Source organism: Pseudonaja textilis, chromosome 13 (genome assembly GCF_049901715.1).
Source record: "Pseudonaja textilis isolate UNSWEBS1 chromosome 13, rPseTex1.2, whole genome shotgun sequence".
Taxonomy (NCBI): domain Eukaryota; kingdom Metazoa; phylum Chordata; class Lepidosauria; order Squamata; family Elapidae; genus Pseudonaja; species Pseudonaja textilis.
This window is the reverse complement of record NC_142002.1, coordinates 21,288,795-21,308,573: the sequence shown is the minus strand read 5'-3', so window position 1 is coordinate 21,308,573 and position 19,779 is coordinate 21,288,795. Positions and strand designations below refer to the sequence as shown.

Here is a 19,779-nt window from a genome sequence, read left to right as displayed (position 1 = left end):
TGGATAGCTGATTATTCTTACAATCACACTTATTTAAAAAGTGCTTTATTGTGAACGAGTTTTGAAATCAAAATGATAAATCATTATCTGGACATTTTAATTTTTTAAATTGAGTGTTCTTGTTTGATTATTTCTTAATCTCATTTTTTCCATAATTGACCCATTCATTCCACCTTATGACTAATTACATATCAGGCTACTTCATCAGCACTATTCATCACTGTAGAATGTAATAATGACATTTCAACAAAGCAAAAAAATAAATATGCAAATAAGACTCATTAACATTTGCATGAGCTGTTTGAATAATTGCATCGGTGACAAGGCTGTAATTAAACGAAACTGATGCTATGTTTAGGATTTGATGGTGTATTTTCTTAGCGATTTATTGTTGTTCCTCTGGAGGCCAGAATTGGAGTTCTGCTCTTTGAGCATCTTCTCTGCCTGGGTCACCAGGTCATGCCAAGAACTGGAGGCTTGGAAGGTTTATATGTGACTTCCCAAATAGGCCTATAAAAATACTTGCCTTAAATAAATTTAACTCTAATGATACACTGTTGTATTTCTGAGTTATGCAACACCTATATTAAAGACATGAATATGAGAATAGAAGAATATTCATTTTTATCAGCGTTCTTCTGTGAATCACATTACAGTAATGTAGCGGTTTTATTTTCAAGCACTCCATCAAGCTGTAGAGAAGTTGTGTGTGTGTGTGTGTGTGTGTGTGTGTGTGTGTGAGGGAGGGGGAGAGAGAGAGAGAGAAATCAGTATTGGTGCTTTCAGTTTATTTTGAGTGAATATTTTTATGAAAAGTGTAATCAGTTCACAACACAAGGTCATAATAAAGAGCACTGATAGAAGGTAGCGGCCCCTCGAGCACAACATGCTGGGTGGAAACTCAGAGTGGAACCTGGGCAAGCAAGCAGTGGCCCCTTTTCCCTGTCACTCATGGGTCTCTTAGATCCAGGGCTTTCTGGCCCTGGTGGTGGGGAACGAGCGTCGGAATGAGCTGCCCTGGCATCCATCTCTGTGGGCCCCTTGAACAACTTCTTAAAACCATCCTGACTCTTCTCTCTTGCGCAAGAAGCCCTTCCATTAACCAGTCCTGAACCTCCCCACGCTTTAAGTTCTGTGATAGACTTTGGAGAAAGCAAGACTAGCGCCTGTCTCTTCTATTTTCTGCAAAATATCCCGGTTCACGAGCTACTTCCATCTGTCCTATTCCCTGCTTTCTCTCAAAAATGTTTATGTATGGTTATTTAAGGTCCCGTTTCAGATACTGGTTATCACCTTGAAAGCAATTTAAGACAGAAGGCTGAGTTATTTGTGGGGCTGTCTGTCTCCAGCTACTTCCACTTTCCACAAGATCCCACATGCAAGGGTGGGCATGTTCCACATCCCTTTGGTTAAAACAACATTAGCTGGTGGGACCCAGAAGTGCCCCTCTGCACCTCTCCTGTGGCCCCTTAGCGGCCCCAAGGAGCTGGGTTTTTTTTTCTATACTCTGTGAGTGATGTATCTTTCATTTTTGTTTTGGTGAGTTTTTGCTATCGTGCCCAAATCACATGGTAAGTGGGCAGCTGTATAAATTGAATGAAGAACACACTGGAGCATTGTATAAATGCCAAGTACAAACACACACACACACACACACACACACACACACACACACAACCCCTCAGTTGTTTCAGTAAATTATTTGTGGCAAATTTGCTTGGTTTGTCTGCATACAAAGAGGAAGTGAAATTTGGACTTCTAAACTGTAAACAAAGTGAAATGCTAGTTCTCCACTTTTGTACACTCATCAATTTTAAAGTAACCAGCAGGCAACTCAAAAGGTCAGCAAAAAGAGGCTATTGAAGTAACAATGTGCTTAATTATTTTTATTAAACTATGAAAAATAATTATACCTTAGTTGTGAGTCAACATTCTCTGTGTTCTTAGTAACTGCTTCTAAACTCTGGCAATCCAGGATGAAGACCGCCTGGGAGGAGAATGTAATTAAACTGATAGTAGGCCACCCGAAGTGCGGTTTTGGCTCATCTCACCCAAGGGAAGGATATCTGTTAGCCGAAGCCTCAAAGTGTAAACAGCACGATACGTTTCTTGAAATATTCTTCCATGGAGCAATTGCTTTACTCAATCCGTTTTATTTGTGGTAAATGGAACTGAGTCCTTTCCAACTCTGTCATTCTGAATGGTGTTTCTCTAATAAACAGTTGCCTTCTGATCGGCTCCTCTACTGTAGTTGGTGGAGCTTCATTGGCACAGCCTCTTGTCTAGCTTAGCTAGAAATGAGGTTCTTTGGGTGCCCCTTGCCTGATTTCCAGCAGTTAAAACTAAACGAAATACTCAGATTTGTGCAGAACCTGGTTTTGGTTTCTGTTTTTAATCACCTTACCTTGGTTGCATAGGAGTTACAGCTGGGAGTGAGAATACAGTTCATTCCACGTTATCCGAAGGGCAGGACTAGAAGTGCCATTGCAGTGATTTGATGAACGTTCAGCCGGGGTGGCTTTTCTGCCTGGAGTTCAGGGAACCCCACTATTAGCCCCCCGCCCCCAGGTGCTTGGGGTGTGAGCTAGCCATCCACGCTTGCCAACTATGGTGTCAGAAGGGGTTAATGGCAAAGGAGTACACGTAATCCTGTAAAGTAATATGTGAAAAATTAAAAGGCAGTGAAGCTTATTTGTTGCCTTATTTTAGATACAATTCGATTTGCATGATTTTGTGCATTTTATACAGAAGAAGCTGCAGCACTCCAAAGATCTGTTTATCAAGGACTAATTTTTCAGGAAAGATAAAATATACTGATCTCTGCTATTAAAAATCAATTCAATTAAACATATTAATGAAATAAATAATGCACTAATTAAACTGTTTAGGGCATGTACAGTTCCTTGTTTAAATCACTGTTTCTGTTTAGCAAAATATTTTGTAGTTTTCCCTGTTGTTCATTCCCAGCAAGACTAATTCAGTGCTCCTTTGGCCGAAGGCAGTGGGGAGGAATATGGTGGTGATCTCACCACCAAATCAGCTTCTTGGCTTTGCCAGAGTTGCTTCTCTGAGGTGCCACCAGGATGGCTAATAGTCTAATTGTAATTATGCAGTTGTTTTTCTAACAACTGATTGATTTTTAGTGATCTAAATGGATTTGCTTTGTCAGTGTTATCTTTCATTTTTGGGCCTTGAGCATTATTTGTAATGAATACACATTTAATGATATGTTCACCTGTGCTGTGGATTTTTCTTTAATTGATGGCAGATCTAGAACCTCAGTTAACTTTGAAAAAGGCCCTGGTGGGGCTTTAAGTGGCAAACTCCTTCCTATCCCTACTGCCAAGCAGAGTTTGTGAACTGCTGGGAATCTAGCTTGACTTGAGAGAGGCTGTACCTTGTTAAAAAAAAATCTGAATCATTGTTTTTCATTAATGGAGCAAGCATCTCTGTGCTCCCTGCGGTAAGAAAATTGCTGGCATAAGTAAATCATCAACCTTCCCCAAAAGGTCAGTTTTTTTCTGTTTCTCTGTAGCTGCTGGGCATGAAATGATATCTCTCCCCTCCCCAACTAGCTAAACTTACTTAAAGTACGCAGATTAATATATTTTTATCACCATTTTTAAAATTGAAATTTTAACTATAAAAAATAAAAATTGATTAAAATATTTTAGCCTTTATGGTTTCTAGCCTGCCTATTTTACAACAGCCCTGTCCCATGCGGGAGGGGATCTATTGTAGACTTGCAGTCAATGTAGGTAGGCTGACTGCTGGCCCTCAGCGGAGATGATTGACAGCCAGCGGTTCTGTTGAGTGCTCTTAAAGGGATCCATGCCCCGTCCCACAGGAGCTCAATAAGGCAGATTTAAAGTTTTCCTGCTGCCTCACAGTTACTTTTCCAATATTAGTATTTTGCTATTTTGCTAAAATGTTATTTTAAACCCTGCCTAAAATATGACATAACTTAAGGGTTGTTTATCAGTTGATGCAGGCTTTTCGATTAATGGGACAGAAAATGCTCAGACCGGTTAACATGAACCGGGATTAGCAGGATTAATATTGCTTGAGAAAAAAGGGCCTGCTGGCTATTATTTTCCTTGGTTGGTGTCTGGCAGTTTTTGGAGGACTTCATTACTTGACTGGGCGACTGTTGCTGAGTTTGTTCTTAAGTAGGGATATGAATTTACTCTTATGAGGAAAGTAGAGCTAGAAATTGGGTTAGTTGCATCCAAAACCCATGATAGAAATTGAGGGCTCCTCAATTTGCAGCTTCACAAACATTTTTGTTGGCAAGGCAGTTCGTTCAGTGTGTTCGATGAACCTCATCAGGAGATATTTGGATTGTGTGTTGCAAAGGACGCAGGGGGTTGTGAGACCAAGACCCAACCCCGTACCTGGGGGGTGGGGGGGAAGCACCCGTTTGTTTATTATTGTAAAAGGTGATGGCATGATAAAGTGTAAGGTAGATAAGATAACCTTCATCACCACTTTGTGTATGTACATGGCATCCATGAAAAATGAAATTCTGATGCCTGCTCTCAAAAGTGTGTGGGTGTGGGTGTACACACACACACACATATATATACGTACACTAATCTCAGTCCATTCTGAATATGTAGGGAGGGGGCAACAGGCAAATGGAATTTGCTTCACACAGGAAAAGACCCTTAATCCTGAGAAGTCTCAGCATGTTGTGCTTTGTATGCTATCAAGGTGTGTCAAACAGTTGGAAGTATTCTTAAGTCTTTTGTCTTCCTCCAAATTATTTACTGCTTTTGTTAAAAGAAACATAGTGTTGGTTTTTATTTATATTCCTTTTTAAAATGTAAAATGCTGTCATTAGGAAGTTCTCAGTATGTCTATAATGGACATTCATTTTTAAGTTTGTTTGCTTTCTAGGAAAAGCCTCTGAGAGGAGTCAGTTTCCAATGTTTGGTCGAGATGCCGGGCTCTCAGGCTGTCAGGTAGATCTGCCATTTAAAGATTTGCCGTTAGTTGTTTTTTTTTTCCTCTTTGAAAGTCTTAATACAAATTACATACACACAAACTCCTACACTTTTATAATATAGTAGTTATATATTAACACGTTATCTTTATATTTCAAGGCTGTTGAAGTTGTGGCAGAACAAAGTTTTCTGTATTATTTATTAGGTTTCTGCTTTATCCTTCCTCCAGAAGCTCCAGACCGCGTACATGGCACTCCCGCTTTTGCTCACAGATATGATTTTGTGGAACAGATTGCTCTGAAGGAAAATGACCAGAACCTGAGCCTCCCCTCAGGCAAACTACTTTTCCTCAGTAGCTGTGATCTGCTTTCGAGGCAGAGGAACCAGAGATCCCCAATATTATGATATATGTTTTTACTCAAAGATTATTAGGCTTCTTTTTACCCAACTTTCAAAGAAATAAAACAGAAAAGTATCAACAAATGTCAGCATTTCACTATTTAGTTGCCATTGATTGCATAATTTAGTCTATTAAGAAGCTGCTATGTTTTGGTCAATTTTTTTTCCTATAAAACAAAATATAAAACTCAGTAATCGCTTGAACAGGGATTGCATGGGAACCTGTCAGGAAACATGGAGGGAAATTTCAAGCGGCATGTAGAATGAAGGCGTCTTGTGCTAACCTGCATTTGACCGAGCAGTAAAGTCATCTTCTCTGATCCTCTTTGGAGGGAGAGGGCGGTGAAAGGGTTGATCGGAGAATTTCTGCTCCTTTGGGAAAGATCAGAAATTCTTGAGCAAAGGAGGAGAAGCTCCTGAGGAGGGAGAGAAAAAGAGTGAACCTTGCTTGGAAACCTAAGGAGGACGTGTATAATGCACCGAAGCAAAAGATCAGGAGGCCCCCAGTACTGGTAGAACTTAACCCTGGACTCAGGCTTTGCCTTTGAAGACCACCCTCCACCCTCTGACCGTGCCCTACCAGCCCAGCTTCATGGAAGAGGGCGGAGGAGGGCCTTGGAGACCAAGTGGGCCTGTGAGGAGCATCAGGTAACTAGGCTGGAAGTAGCGCCTGAAGTGCTTTGGAATGAAGAGCAGCATATGCGAAATACCTCCTTTTAACTTCTGAAGGGGACCCTCCCCCTCCCCCCTCAAGATTTGGTTGTAAGTACGGAAAACGGAGTTTCAGTTGGCTGGAGGACTTCTGTGGGTCTGCACAACATCTCACTGAACCAAACTTCATGGGGAGAGCTGCAGCAATTACAAGTGACCAAGAGGAAGTGAGATCTTGATAACACCAGGCTTCTTATACTGATATCAGTACTACTCTTAGGAGGAATGTATTCTGTCTGAATATATAACCTCCAGGTGGAATTGATCTTAATATTGCTTTTATTTTTTGCAAGACAGTAAAAGCAAGATGAGTTAATTACATCTATATTGATTTTAAATTTGGCAACCAGTAGTAATTCATATAAACTTGGTGTTTTTTCCCCCCAGGAATCAGCAGGAGTAGAAAAGAAACCTTATTTCTTTGAGTAAAGTCCTTTTTAGAAAGAGCAATTAGACTTATATATTGCTCTACAGTGTTCTACAGCACTCTAAGCAGTTTTCAGAGTCAGCATCTTGCCCCAACAATCTGGGTCCTCATTTTACTGGCCTCAGAAGGATGGAAGGTTGAGTCAACCGTGAATTGGTCAAGATCAAACTGCTGGCAGTTGGCAGAGTCAGCCTGCAATAATTCTGCATTCTAACCTTTGCACCACCAGACCATTCCTTATTGTTACAAAATTAGAAAGTTATCTAAAACTGGTTTAATGCAGCACATTAAATCATCATATGCTTTTTTATTCTGTGAACTTAGCCATCATGAGTTACAAAACATAGTTTACAGATTAGTGCCTTGCATTAAACCTTTGTTTTCCAAAAAGTCTTCTCAATTTTGGTAAGGATTTTTTTCTTTTGTCTTAAGATGGGCAAACTCTGCCAACGTGCACAGCTAGGTTTCCACTGATGGTGATAATCACCTCCCATTATATAAATAGAGTCCGGTATTACTTGTTTCGTTTACAGACAAGTCTGCTTCGGCCTAACGTGGGTGTTGGAAGCCCAGGCCCCCTGGCTTTCTCAGAAAAAACTGGAACACCGTATTATGCATTTTCCTCTGCAAATCCACGAAGACGGCCCCTTCGTGATTCATCTGCCCTTGGTGAGTCAGTCGTGTTGTGCCCCTTTCCCCCCAAGGAACACATTGGATTATTGGCTTCCTTTCTTGGATAAGATGCATTTCACAAAATCCTTGACTTAGAAATGGGAGCAAGGGAGAGAAAGAGGCTGCAGAAGGGAACTGCACTTTAATAGCCTGGAGGGTAGAATTCAGTGATAATTGCTCCAAGTTTCCCCCTTTGCCCCCTCCCCACATTGCCTCCCCCCACAGAATATTGTGTGTGTGTGTGTGTGTGTGTGTGTGTGTGTGTGTGTAAAAGAGACAGATGTATTTTCTAGTCTAGATAATAGTGTAAATTGCTTATTTCCTCATCAGATTTAACTTTTCAATTTAATTATCTAATAATTCAATGTTATTTTTTGAAGAAAGGAATTTGTTGTAATTTATAATGAGAAAGCACAGTTGGAATGTCCTTCATATTACAAATCCAGGACTATTCTGATGATAGCTATTGAAAGACCTCCCCCAGTGGCTTCAAATAGAAGTTGAACTGTATAAGCTTCTGATCTTCTGAGTTCCTTTTGCGCTGTGTTGTGTCATTTTACTTCAATTTCATTTGATGAATTTCATTTCATTTTACCGCTACATTTTCCTGTTAATTAAAGCATGTTTTTTTTTTCTGTGCAGATTCTCTGCAGACAAAAAAAGTAAGGAAGGTGCCTCCTGGTTTGCCATCTTCTGTAAGTCCTGGAGGTTTTTAACCTTTTAATTAGAAGCACACACTGTTGTATCTAGCTATTCGTTAACTTTCTTAGTCATAAAGATTCAAGCTTGTTACTGAGGAAGGAGACAAATTAAAAAATAAAATTGGAATACAAACTTGTGGCCGTTTTATGCAGAAGGAAAAAGGGTTGTGCATACCTTGCCTTAGATTTGAGCAGATAAAGAGGATTCCAGAGAGACCTTGGAGTATGCAGAGGAGCGGGTGGGGCACGTACAATGAGTTTACTCCGCATTAAGAACAAAAGGTTCTGCGGTGGCAACACTGAGACAGAGCAGAGGGCAGATCCCTGGTCTGGTCCTCCCATTAAATCTGTGGCCAGCAGCAATTTGTGGAGTCAGTTTTAACTGGTTAATTCCTGTAATCCAAGGGGAAAGGAGTGTCACAGGATCTATCTCAGGAACACACATCTGTTGATGTTTAATTAGTCATTATGTTGCTGAACAGGAGGACAGAGATTAATAGCAGAGAATGGTAAAATGTACATTGCTGATGATCCCAGTTGTCTTGAAGACCTTAAGATTTGATTGGTAGGACACGTACCACTCAGCTTGCTTCAATAGGACTGAGGTTATTAATATGCATAAATCACCAAGCCTGATGCTTATTGTGAAGCCCTGGTGGATTTCCAAGCCTTCATTAAGCCTTTTCTAACTTGAGCTGAGCATCAGGAAGGCTTTCAAGCAGCCGATTTGTTGATCCTCTTGCACAATGTTTTTTAATCCTTTGAGAATAAAAGACGGATGAAAAAAGGTTTGGAGGGGCTTGGTAGAAAAATCATTATCAACTATGATAATCTTATGCTTTGGGAGTTTGAAATAATAACCATGTTTCATTCAATAAAGTAAGAAACTTGTTAAATGAATCTGCATTTAAAATCCATATCAGATAAAAGCAGGGTCCTTCATCCTCCCTCCTTTTCAGAACACACAAGAAGTCACTTCTTTGTTGTGCAAATGGAGGTGTTGGGCTTTTATTCAGCAGCACTTGGCACATGGCTCAGGTGTGCTTGGATGTGTTACAGCTCAGGAGTTGTGCAGGGTGAATTGGATGCGCTGCTGCTGCTGCTGCTGCTGCTGCTGCTGCTGCTGCTGAGGGCAGGAACAAAGGCAGTGGGGCCTCCCCAGAGTGGAAGGTGGAGCTGCAGTTTCCTTCTGCTTTTCCTCATCAGCTGCTCCTCCTCCCAGATGCAAGTTGCTGAAATTAACCTGGAAGCCAGAAAAGCTTCCTCTGTATAAGCACCTGGCATGACAAGCATCCTGATAAACTCAGGAGCAGAGAGCCAAAGCCATTATTCCTAAATATAGGAATCTTCCCCTCCTCTTCTGTTCCCAAGAGAAGTTTAAAGCTACTTTTATGATATTTTTAACGACTACATTTGAATGACACACACCGTGTAGTAACTTGGAAAAGAAAGTCTACCATAGATAGTTAACACCTGAACTAATAGTCATGTACACAAAGATAGTAAGGGCCATCTCTGCATCAACAGATAATGCTAAGCTGTTGCATAAGGAGCCTCGGCGGCGCAGTGGTTAGACTGCGGTACTGCAAGCTACTTGGCAGATTGATTTGCCACCAGGCTCACTCAGGTTCACTCAGCCTTCCGAGGTGGGTAAAATGAGGACCCAAATTCTTGGGGGCAAGAGGCTGACTCTGTAAAAAACCTTGAGAGGGCTGTAAAGCATTATAAAGTGGTATAATAGTAGTCTAAGGGCTATTGCTATGTCCATTTCTGAATCATTCAGGCTCACGTGAAACTAATGCATAAGCACATTTGAACCCAGGGCAGAAGTGTTTCAAGTTCCATCCTCCATAGCTTGGAGGAAATAATCCCCACTTCTTTATGAAATGTTGAATGTGGATGTCTTGGTTGGACCAAGCTCTCCTGCCTGTGATTGGCGAAGGGGCAGGTAGAGGAAGGTGGGCAGTTGGAGCTCCATCCAAAGGTGTTCTGCTCCTTTGCCGAACTACCTGTTGGAAAGGGTTTTTTTATCCAGTGCAGGGAGGCTGTGCGTTCTCTTTTCCGCCGAGTAGTTAGTCTGTGCTTGAAAGAACACAGGAGACTGAATAAAAAGCCAAAACTGGCCATATTTGCTTTGTGGCTGTATATTCTATGCAGGGTTTTTTGATAAGCTGCAAGAAGAGTGAATCTGAGATATTCAAGCGGGGATAGGGGGAATAATCTGCATATATATCTTAGAAAGAATTCGCCGTTCCCATTCAGAATGCGAGACCCAGGATCATCCAGAGAGGCTGAGCTGGTTAAGAGAAATGGTGCTGTCTCACTTCTCACTGCTTTGTCAGAGGCTGGCTTGTGCCTGCACGAATGCGTAAACGCGAATGGAGCTTTTTTCCTTTCCTTACTGGAGAAACACTTAACTGTTCAGAAAAGAACTAGGGCGTTTTATCAGTTCATTCAGCTAATAGGGATGAAAGGGAGGTTCTTAAAGATTTTGCTTGATTGCTTTCTTTTCATACTGTACAAATGTTCTTATTCTGTTATAAGTGGTGCTAAAATATAAGAGTAATCATTTGGTTCCTTGGTTTTGCAGCAATGTATATATATATGTCCTTATTCCAGGACATATAAATGAAAATCCAATAGATTATGGGACATTTAATCAGTTCCTCGAATCACTTTCTGTGCTGATCTATTAAAGGTGGCTTTAATCCTAAGAAGCATTCGTGTTAATGGTGCTATTGTTTTTGAGATCTTCAGTTAAGCCAGTTGTATTTGTGGCTGTCCACATTGCCTGCTGTAAAGCTCCGTGCAGGGCATGTGTCTAACGGAGAATCCAGCTGGGTGGGGGCCATTGAGCAGGTGGAGTTGGATCCCTGCCGGATGGCAGTTCCAACGTCTACTTGAAGGCATCCAAGCAAGCTAGCCCTGCTCTCTTGGCAGGATTGGTTCCATTGCCAGATGTCTTTGTAGTTAGGAACTCTTTTTAACATTCGTTCAGGTATTACTGTATGCCAAGACCCCTTTGCCCTAGAAGTTAGCCTTAGAAGGTGGCAATTTGCTTCTAGTTGCTCATGCACATTTTCATTAGGCATTAACAGATTCTCACAAGAGAATAGGTTTAGATTATACAGCCATCTACGGGAATCGGTCAAAACTGCATCTGCCTATGATAGGCCAAGTTGTAATTCAATCTGAATTGGTGAAATACTTGTTAAAGGAATTGAGCTGCAGAGCCAACATTGCTGGAACCCTCTTGTGACAAGGACCGGCTCAAAGCTATGAACTTGCTTAGCCGATGGTCCGCTTTCCCACTTTAACCATGGCCCTCTACTGGTGTGCAACACATTTGTGGGACAGAGTATAATTGCTGTTGCACATTGGAATAGATCTGTGGGGAGCATGTATGTATATACTCCGTAGGAGTTCCAGCATGTGTGAACCCGACATTTTGAGCTCTTCTCGGGACAGAGTAGACAAAAAACTTACACTGGCTTCAAAGACCTTCTGTACTTAGGAATGTGTTTATTTCCCATAAGCTACCCTTTCTCAACCTGTAGAAAACTTTGCTAGTGGGCAGTTTGAGACATGTACTTCCACCTGGGTGGATGGATACCTTCCAGGATGTTTGGATGCCTGCACGGAGCAGAATCTGGTCTAGAATTCTGTCATCCTCTTTTCAGCAGCACTGGAGACAAACAAAGGATGGAGTTTCTTCACCTTTTTCCTACCCTCAGCCCAGCTTCTCCTTGTTTGACAGAGCAGTCAGATTTAACAGATAATCAGAGTTGGAAGGGACCTTGTAGGCCATCTAGTCCAACCCCCCGCCCAAGCGGGAGACCCTACACCATTTCTGACAAATGGCAGTCCAATCACTTCTTGAAAGTCTCAAGTGATGGCGCTCCCACAATTTCCGAGGGCAACGTCTGTTCCATGGGTTGATTGTTCTCATTGTCAGAAAGCTTCTCCTTATTTCCAGGTTAAATCTCTCCTTGTTCAGTTTCCATCCATTATTCCTTGTCTGGCCTACAGGAGCTTTAGAAAATAGCTTGACCCCTTCTCCTCCCTGTGGCAGCCCCTCAAATATTGGAAGACCGCTATCATGTCTCCCCTGGTCCTTATCTTTGCTAGACTAGCCAAGCCCAGTTCCTGCAACCGTTCGTTGTATGTTTTAGCCTCCAGTCCCCTAATCACCCTGGTTGCTCTTCTCTGTACTTTTTCTAGAGTCTCAACATCTCTTTTATAATGTGGTGAACAAAACTGGATGCAGTACTCTAGGTGTGGTCTTACTAAGGCTTTATAGAGTGGTATTAGTACTTCCCTTGATCTTGATTGTATCCCTCTGTTAATACAATTTAGGATTGCATTAGCTTTTTGGGCTGCTGCTGCACACGGCTGGCTCCTATTTATCTGGTTGTCCACTAAGACTCCAAGATCCCTCTCACAGTTACTGCTATTGGGCCTGGTTTCACCCAGTCTATATGCGTCCTTTTGGTTTTTCTTGCCTAAGTGTAGGACTTGACTTTTCTCTATATTAAATTTCATTGTATTAGATACGGCCCAGGGTTCTAGTCTGTCAAGATCCCTCTGGATCTTGAGCCTATCTTCTTGGGTGTTAGCTATTCCTGCCAGCTTAGTATCATCTTCAAATTTGGTAAGTTCCCCTTCTATTCCCTCACCTAAGTCTGCTCTTTTTGTGGGCCAACAAAATCCCCCAGGAACATGGGGGTGGCTAAGGATTCTAGCTGCTAGGAAGCTGTTCAGAATGCATAATTCTATGGCACTGATCATTTTCATTTTATCTGTACTCCACTTGTCCTCCTGTGAACATTGTCTTCTTCCTCCCATTTTTCTCCCAAACAAAAAATGGCTGGGCTGGGCTGAACGGGTGTGAGTGGCTCAAAGTCTTCCTGGGTCTTCCATGGTCAAGGGGAGGCTGAGGCCCGGGCCTCCCGCTCCTGGCTTGGCATCAGAAGCACCGGGCCTCCCTGCATCCCTCATGTCCAGAGTTTCATTTTGGAAAGTTCATGTTGCAAGTAACAAATAAAAAATAAAACCATTGGTTAAATTAAAAAAAAAACTTTCTGGTAACTTCTTGAATTTTATATTGAGCTGCAACCTATAAACGAAATAAAGTATTATGCTCTGAATATACAGTGAGAGGTGATTTTCAAAAGTTGACTTTATTATTAGTGAAGGAAGCCCCCCAGATAGAAGAAGAAACCAGGCAAGCTCAAGTTTAAATACTTGAAATAAACCTAACTACAAAAAACACAATTAGCACTAGAATGTAGCAAAAGAGCAAACATAGTAGCTGTTGCTTGTTAGACCAATTATCAGAACAAATAGACACAGGAATTAAATTTCTCAACCTAGCTTCCTTTCAGGAACAGAGATTTACCTTCCTCCTTTCCAGACAAGTGGAATAGGGAAAATTATCCCATCAATAAACACAGGATTAAATGTCACAAAGAACAGTTTTAGAAAAAAGTCAAAGGGTATATAACAATCATGTTTGAATATCAGTCTTTCTAGCTAGCCAAGAAACTTTGCTGAACGTCCCTCCTCTTGGTTTCTTGCCATTAAAAGACCTCTTTCCGGCAGCTCTGCTTCGCTAGTCCATTTAGTCTTCAAAGGGTTGTTTCCTGGCTGGAAGAATCCTCATCAAGAGGCATTTTCCTTCCAACATGAGTAAATAGAGTATTAGTACTATGTATAAAACAGAGTTTAAATGAATTTTAAAATACTCAAATATTTGACTAGTTTAAATAAGAAAACTGAGTACGTTTCTTGCTGTCTGGGTCGGTCCTTCCTCCCTCCCTCCCTCCCTCCCTCCCTCAATTCAGTCTTGGACAAAGGGACCCGATTGGGAAAAGCTGCAGCAGCTTTAGATTAGATTAGATCAGATTCAACTTTATTGTCATTGCCATGGATACAGGCAATGAAATGCAGTTTGCATCCAACCAGAAGTGCAAAACAAAAGTAAAATATAAATATATGTATGCAAATAGGCAAGGCATCTATGAATATGTCACTGGAAAACACAACAAAACGTATGTACACAAGCACACAAGGATAAGTGTGACTGCACATATATGAGCATATACAAGATAGGGAGAGCCGAGCCGGTGGGAGAAGTGCAGCCAGCCAGCAGGTCTCTTGTCTCCTTTTATTGAAGCAAAAGGATTAGCTGGCTCAGGGGTGTCCGAGGTGCTTTGGAGTTCAACACCCAACCCCACCCAACCCCCCAAAACAGCGGGGATTGGAATGGCTGGAGCCTAATGTCCTTTTAAATGAATTCCTTGTTGTGTTATCATGACAAAACCACCCTGGGGTAAATCTGAAAGGCCATTTCAGAGGAGCCTGGCTGTCTTAATATGCACTCACCCTGTTTTGCTGCCTGAGATGGTTCAGTCCTGCTTTGCATACATTTGTTCCAAAGTGCATCCATATGTGCTTCCCTCGCTGCTCTCCCCTCCCTCCCCCCCCCGGCCCCGAGAGCCGCTGTATTTCATCGGGTGCACTTGACATCCCGGATGGGCACCAGGCCTGGGACTGTAGCAGTGCCCTTTCCCAGGCAGGCATGTACTGCGCACACCCAGTCCCTGGAATGAGCAGCACCACTTGGATGTACAACTACTCTGGTAAAAGAGTGAGGTTTTCTTTCTTTTGATCAGAGAGTCTCCGCGGTCTCCCCGGTCACTCAGAAGGTCGCCTCAGCCAGCCAGGCGGTGCATCTGCTGGTGTGAACTGGAGCCCTTTCGGCCCTGTTCTCGAGGGTAGGGTGGATTTTCTGACAGGTCTGTCGTTGATTCCGAGGTGCCATTCTGGGCCAGTTCAATACTGCGAGCTTCAAGAGGTGAGCAGTGTAGTCAGAGTTGCCTCTGAATGATTTCTAAGACTGCTGAGATGCTTTTTCCAATCTGGGGTTTCAGATATTCTCAGGATTGGCTACCAAAGGATTTGGGGGGAGGGTTAGTAATATGTAATATTGTTCAAAAATTTGAGTTAGCATTTATATCAAAAATTATCCATTAAACCTAAGACTTTAAAATAGGGATTTCTTGTTAGTTAGTATGATGTAAATTGCATGCATGATTATTGCATATCATATAATAAAACAAACATTTTAATCTTTCTGCCCTGATAAATTATGTTGAGGCTCAGTTACATCCACGGTGCAAATAATCTATAGTTATTGTCGAATCTTTTCTACTCATTGATGGGGATTGTGAAATCTCCTTGGATACTGGCGTTGGGTGACTAACTTTTTATTTGAAGCCATTTTAGCAAACACTGAATAGTTCTGGATTGACAAATAATCTGACAGCTCAGACTAAGAAATGCAGGTTGGTGTCAGGACTGGATAGAAATTGCTTGTTCTTTTTAGTGGTTTCTCCAGTGCAAAAGCGAACTCCTGTAGTTGTGATTTGGTTTCCTTCCCTCCTGCTACAATCCTTTGGAAGCTGAGCTGGGTAGTCACGCTTACTTCTCTCAGTCGTAACATAACAGCTTGAGTGAAGTATGGATTTTACTCTTCCTTGAGCCCAGGCCGTTCCCCTTTGTTCTGGGCGGAAGGGAAGGCTTTGCTGTTGTTCAGTATTTCCAGGCATGTGGCGGAGGAGGGAAGTGATCCTAAAGCCTGTCAGGGCTGGAGACTTCAAAGCATCTGCTTGTTGCTTTTCAAGAGTGACTTGTGAACTGGAAGAAAATGGAATGAGAAGTCCCCATTTCATTAAACGCCATGCAAACAGTATTGTACATTTTACTAAAGGGTGCATACTCATAAAACTTCTGTCTTTAAAGTGTATGGCACAATAGGTCAAAAGCCTTGCACTTTTGTGGCATTCAGGTAAACAGACATCCAGTGCATCACTCGGTGCCTCCTTGGGCGATGGTTTCCTTCCTGCCATCCTTTGGACTGATACCAGAGCCCTGCAGCCTGTTCCTGGCTCAGTTCAGGGCAGCTCCCTCACTGAGGTTGGAAGCTTTGGGACCGGCTGCCCAGCTGGGCTGAGCCCAAGACAGCGCAATGGTGCCTTTTAAAAGTGTGGCTCTTGGTAACATGCATTTTGAACTAAGTATGTAACGGCTTTAAGCTCTTCGGCTCAGCATCACCACAGCAGGCCTCTTGGAAAGAAAAAGAACCACGTTTCCTAGGTAGCAGAAATTGCATGGCATCTCAATTAAACCGACCATATGGTGAGCAACTAGATAAAGTCAGAGCTACAACTATAAGAATTCAAGTATTTCTTACCAAGTTTAAACAACACAGAGCAAAAATGGTGTTATTACCGGTTCGGTGACTACGTTTTGCCTCTATTTTCCTGCCTTTTCAACCTCAGCTGTGTCGTGCAAAGCAGCTGAGGTTGAAAAAGCAGGAAATAAAGGACAGGTAAGAGTCCGGTCAGGCGGGTGGGCCAAACAGCAGCAAGCACAGAACCGGTTCGGTGTCTGCTGCTCTTCAGAGCTACCGGTTCTATAGAGCCGAGCAGAACCGGTAGCATCCCACCCCTGGTTAGAAGCCCATTTTCCGGGCGATGGCTCAGTTGCTTGAGGTCCCGCCTTGACTTCATCTTTACCCTCAGTAGCTAAAGGGGACACAGCTCTCTGTGTCTGAGAAGAGCTGGGCCGGGTGGGTGATGTGGAGCCTGGTGGGGTTGGGGAGGCCAGAAAAGGACCCACCCCTGCCCATTCTTCCAGCAGATCTTCACCTCTTCACACCTCTGAATTGTTCCAGGTATGAAAAGAAATATGCATCGGGGTTTTTTTTAAATTGCTGAACGCAGGATACACACACAAATGCATGTAGAAACACATTACATTTACCAAGGGCATGATTTCCCTGGTGTGTTTGCCTGTCTATAATGGTATGGCATCTGGATGCCCAAGGAATTTTCTGCAGGCCTCCTTGAAAGATTCTGGCTAAACCAAGCAGGCAGTTGCATTCCTCGGTGTTTAGTAAGGAGGAGAAGGAAGGTTGCTTTGTACTGGATTTGGGTTTCTGCTCAGCCTGGGTCTGAAATGTGCCGGCAAATATCTCCATGCTGAAAATCCAAAATAATGTCTTGGTCAACTTGTGGCACTAAGCGTAGAACTGGCTGCTTACAGACTGCTTAATCTTACCGTCTCAGTCAGCCTTTTCTTCTTTTACATTTTTGTGTGTAAGAACACAATAGAATAAAACCTGTGATTAACCAGGGCAGGAGGAAAAAATGACAATCGTCTGCAGGTGACTTGAGAGAACTGGTTTTAATTTCTGTGTGGTTCTCACTGTAAGAAATGAAACTTGCTTTTTGTTTTAGAATTGGCAGACTGTTTCCCAACATCTGGACTGAATGAAGTCTGAGACCACATCAGTTGTGTTTTGCTACAAAAATTCTTTGATCAAAATCCAGACTGAAAAAAGTACAGTTTGATATTGCTGCTTGAGGGGGGAGGGTTGGAAACTGCTTAAAAACAAGGCGCAGCTCTCAACTTCTATGTTCCACCGGAGCCTCGTCTGCTGCTCTTTTCTATCTGTAAAAACATGGAGCTGTCAGAATTTTGTTGTGCAGAGTTTTCCCCTCTTCCTTGTTCAAAACATAGCAAAGGAATCTCAGGTTTATTTCTAAGAATAGTGAATCGTCCTCTCTCTTTCTCCCTTCCCCTCCCTCTCCCCATTTCTCCCGCTATGCCGTTCAGTGGCAGGCCATGACTAGAAGGGATGTTTCTTTCAGCTAAAACCTCAAGTGGGATATACTGTGTGTGGGCACAGGCAGCTCTTGACTTAGAACCATTCATTTAGTGACCATTTGAGGATACCACCGCACTGAAAAGAGCGGCTTATGACCCTTGTTCACGTTTACGGCTGTTGCAGCATCCCCATGATGGTGATCAAAATTTGGACCCTGGGCGACTGGCTCGAACTGATGGTCTTGTGATCCCCTTTTGTGGTCTCCTGTCAGACAAAGTCAATGGGGAAGCCAGATTCACTTAATAACCGTGTTACTTATTTAACCCCTGCGGTGAGTCAGTAACTGTGGCCAGAAAGTAAAACTGGGCGAAATTCATTTCAATGTCTTGCTTAACAACAGAAGCTTTGGGCTCAGGTGTGGTTGTAAGCCAACCATCTGTACTAGATGTGAACTCCCCGCAAAGCCCTTAAGGGCCCTTGGAGACCTGAGGCCTCATACTCAGACTGTGCTCTCTGCCTGATTATGACTGGACCTTTTCTGCTGCTGTAGGTTTCTCCTTTTCTCCCTTTCACTTCACGGATTTAGGTCTATGCACCTTCTCCCGATTCAGATGACTTTAATAGAGAATCTCCAAGTTACTCATCTCCTAAACCGCCTAGCAGTATGTTTGCTAGCACTTTCTTGTTACAAGGTAAGAAAGTTTTTGCTGACATTTTCAAAGTAGATACAAGAGAAAAGGAATAAATAGCATTTAGTAACCAAATAAATGAGAGTACAATTTATTATGTTTATGCTGTCTGAAGTCAAGAGAATCATGATATTCATAGGATGTGGATTGGTAATATAGCAGTTTAAGGGCATATCTTAAAGTAGATCTAATTAGCATTTTTTTTCTTATGGTTTGGGCATTTAAAATAGACAGTTGGGCTTTCATTTTATGACATCTCTGTCCCTTATAGAATAACTGCAACAGCATCATTGTTCCCAGGGGCTAAAGGAGGTAATCTTAGCAGTCTTGACTTTTTCTGGATTCTTAGATGTTTAGCCTGCTTCTTAGTCACAAGGTTCCCAAGGAGGCGAGCATAAAATACAGGAGATTGTTAGGTAAAACAAAACTGGCAAGCAACAATTGCATCTGTACCAACGAGGTTTACAGTGGTTCCTTGGTTCTCCTTGATTCAAGTAGACTTCTTGTGCCAGTTGCATATCCTCTAGAAAAAGGATCTAATGGCAGTTGCTTCTTTTACTGCAGTAAAATGGTCACTACTATACACCTTAAAGCAGGGAGGTTATTTAATTATGCAAAATATGTTTGTCAATGCAGACCAAGCTGAAAAGGCCAATCCAAGATTCTGAAAATATGTTTGCCAGGACACATGTCAGTGTCTCTTTTAAGAGACTAGGTTCTCACAGTTAATATGCTGCTGTTCTGCACAGCTTTTGTGCGCTTAGGATTGCGTTGTCCTTGGCTAGTGAATAGGCCATTCGCTGAAAATACTTGTTCTTCTGATTTCTGTTTGACTTTCTCTGGGAAATGCTATTTTGCTGGGCAAGACTCAGAAACCGAGGGAGTAAAGTTATAAAACAAGTCAAACTTCGGATGGTTAGACATCTCTAACTGAGTTGAAAGGACGGGAGGAAAGGCTCGATCCGTGGGGCACCTGCATGCTCGTCCTTTCTGAGCCCACCCCCCCAATTCTCAAGCCTGTGCAGGCCCCGCTCTTCGCCTGTTCCTAAATGCAGGGCTGAGTTTCGGAAGGGTAGAAATTGATAACCGTGCCTGATTTTCATCCAACAATAAAGATGGGACCCGTGCCGCTCCTGAACTTTGGAGCCCCTCCCATGGAGTGAGACAGTCAGGTCATGCTGGAATGCTGGAAAGTCCTTCTCACCTGTCGCCCTCCGGTAGTTACGGCAGCCAACATCCCCACGAGCGCCAGGTAAGAGGGTGCCAAGTGTCCCTGCATAATCAGCTAAAGTAGAGGCCGTGGGAAAATCAGTAAACTCTGGATCTGAGCAAACTCACTCCTGGTCTCCGGAAAGGTTGGGGGTTTTCAGGAAGTCCGTCTTCCAAACCGGAAGAGCCCCTGGGCTTCAGGCATGGCCCAGGTCTCATCCTTGCAGCGGCCTGATCAGGCTGTGCAGCAATTCAGATTTGTAGGGAGAAAATTGTCGTCTCTACACATGGGGCCTCTGGGCACGTCAGTTTAATAACGTATGGACTGGTTAGAATGTATTGTATATATGGT

At 42.6% G+C, this 19,779-nt stretch overlaps 1 protein-coding gene across 24 annotated transcripts in view; it reads left to right on the top strand.

The window, feature by feature from the left end:
* The window catches only part of TCF12 (transcription factor 12), a 56,277-nt gene that overhangs the window by 20,943 nt on the left and 15,555 nt on the right, over positions 1-19,779 (top strand). For 21 of the 24 annotated variants that reach the window (XR_015745142.1, XR_015745139.1, XR_015745138.1 and 18 more), the window contains 5 exons: positions 4,900-4,964; positions 7,017-7,152; positions 7,798-7,850; positions 18,116-18,221; positions 19,334-19,470. Coding sequence is in view for 19 of the 24 variants with exons in the window: in XM_087941716.1 (XP_087797842.1) it covers positions 4,900-4,964; positions 7,017-7,152; positions 7,798-7,850; positions 18,116-18,221; positions 19,334-19,470 (497 nt within the window). In the remaining 5 variants the exon portion in view is untranslated. The remainder of the gene's footprint in view (positions 1-4,899; positions 4,965-7,016; positions 7,153-7,797; positions 7,851-18,115; positions 18,222-19,333; positions 19,471-19,779) is intronic. The other 3 variants (XM_087941727.1, XM_087941726.1, XM_087941729.1) reach the window with 2 other exon arrangements.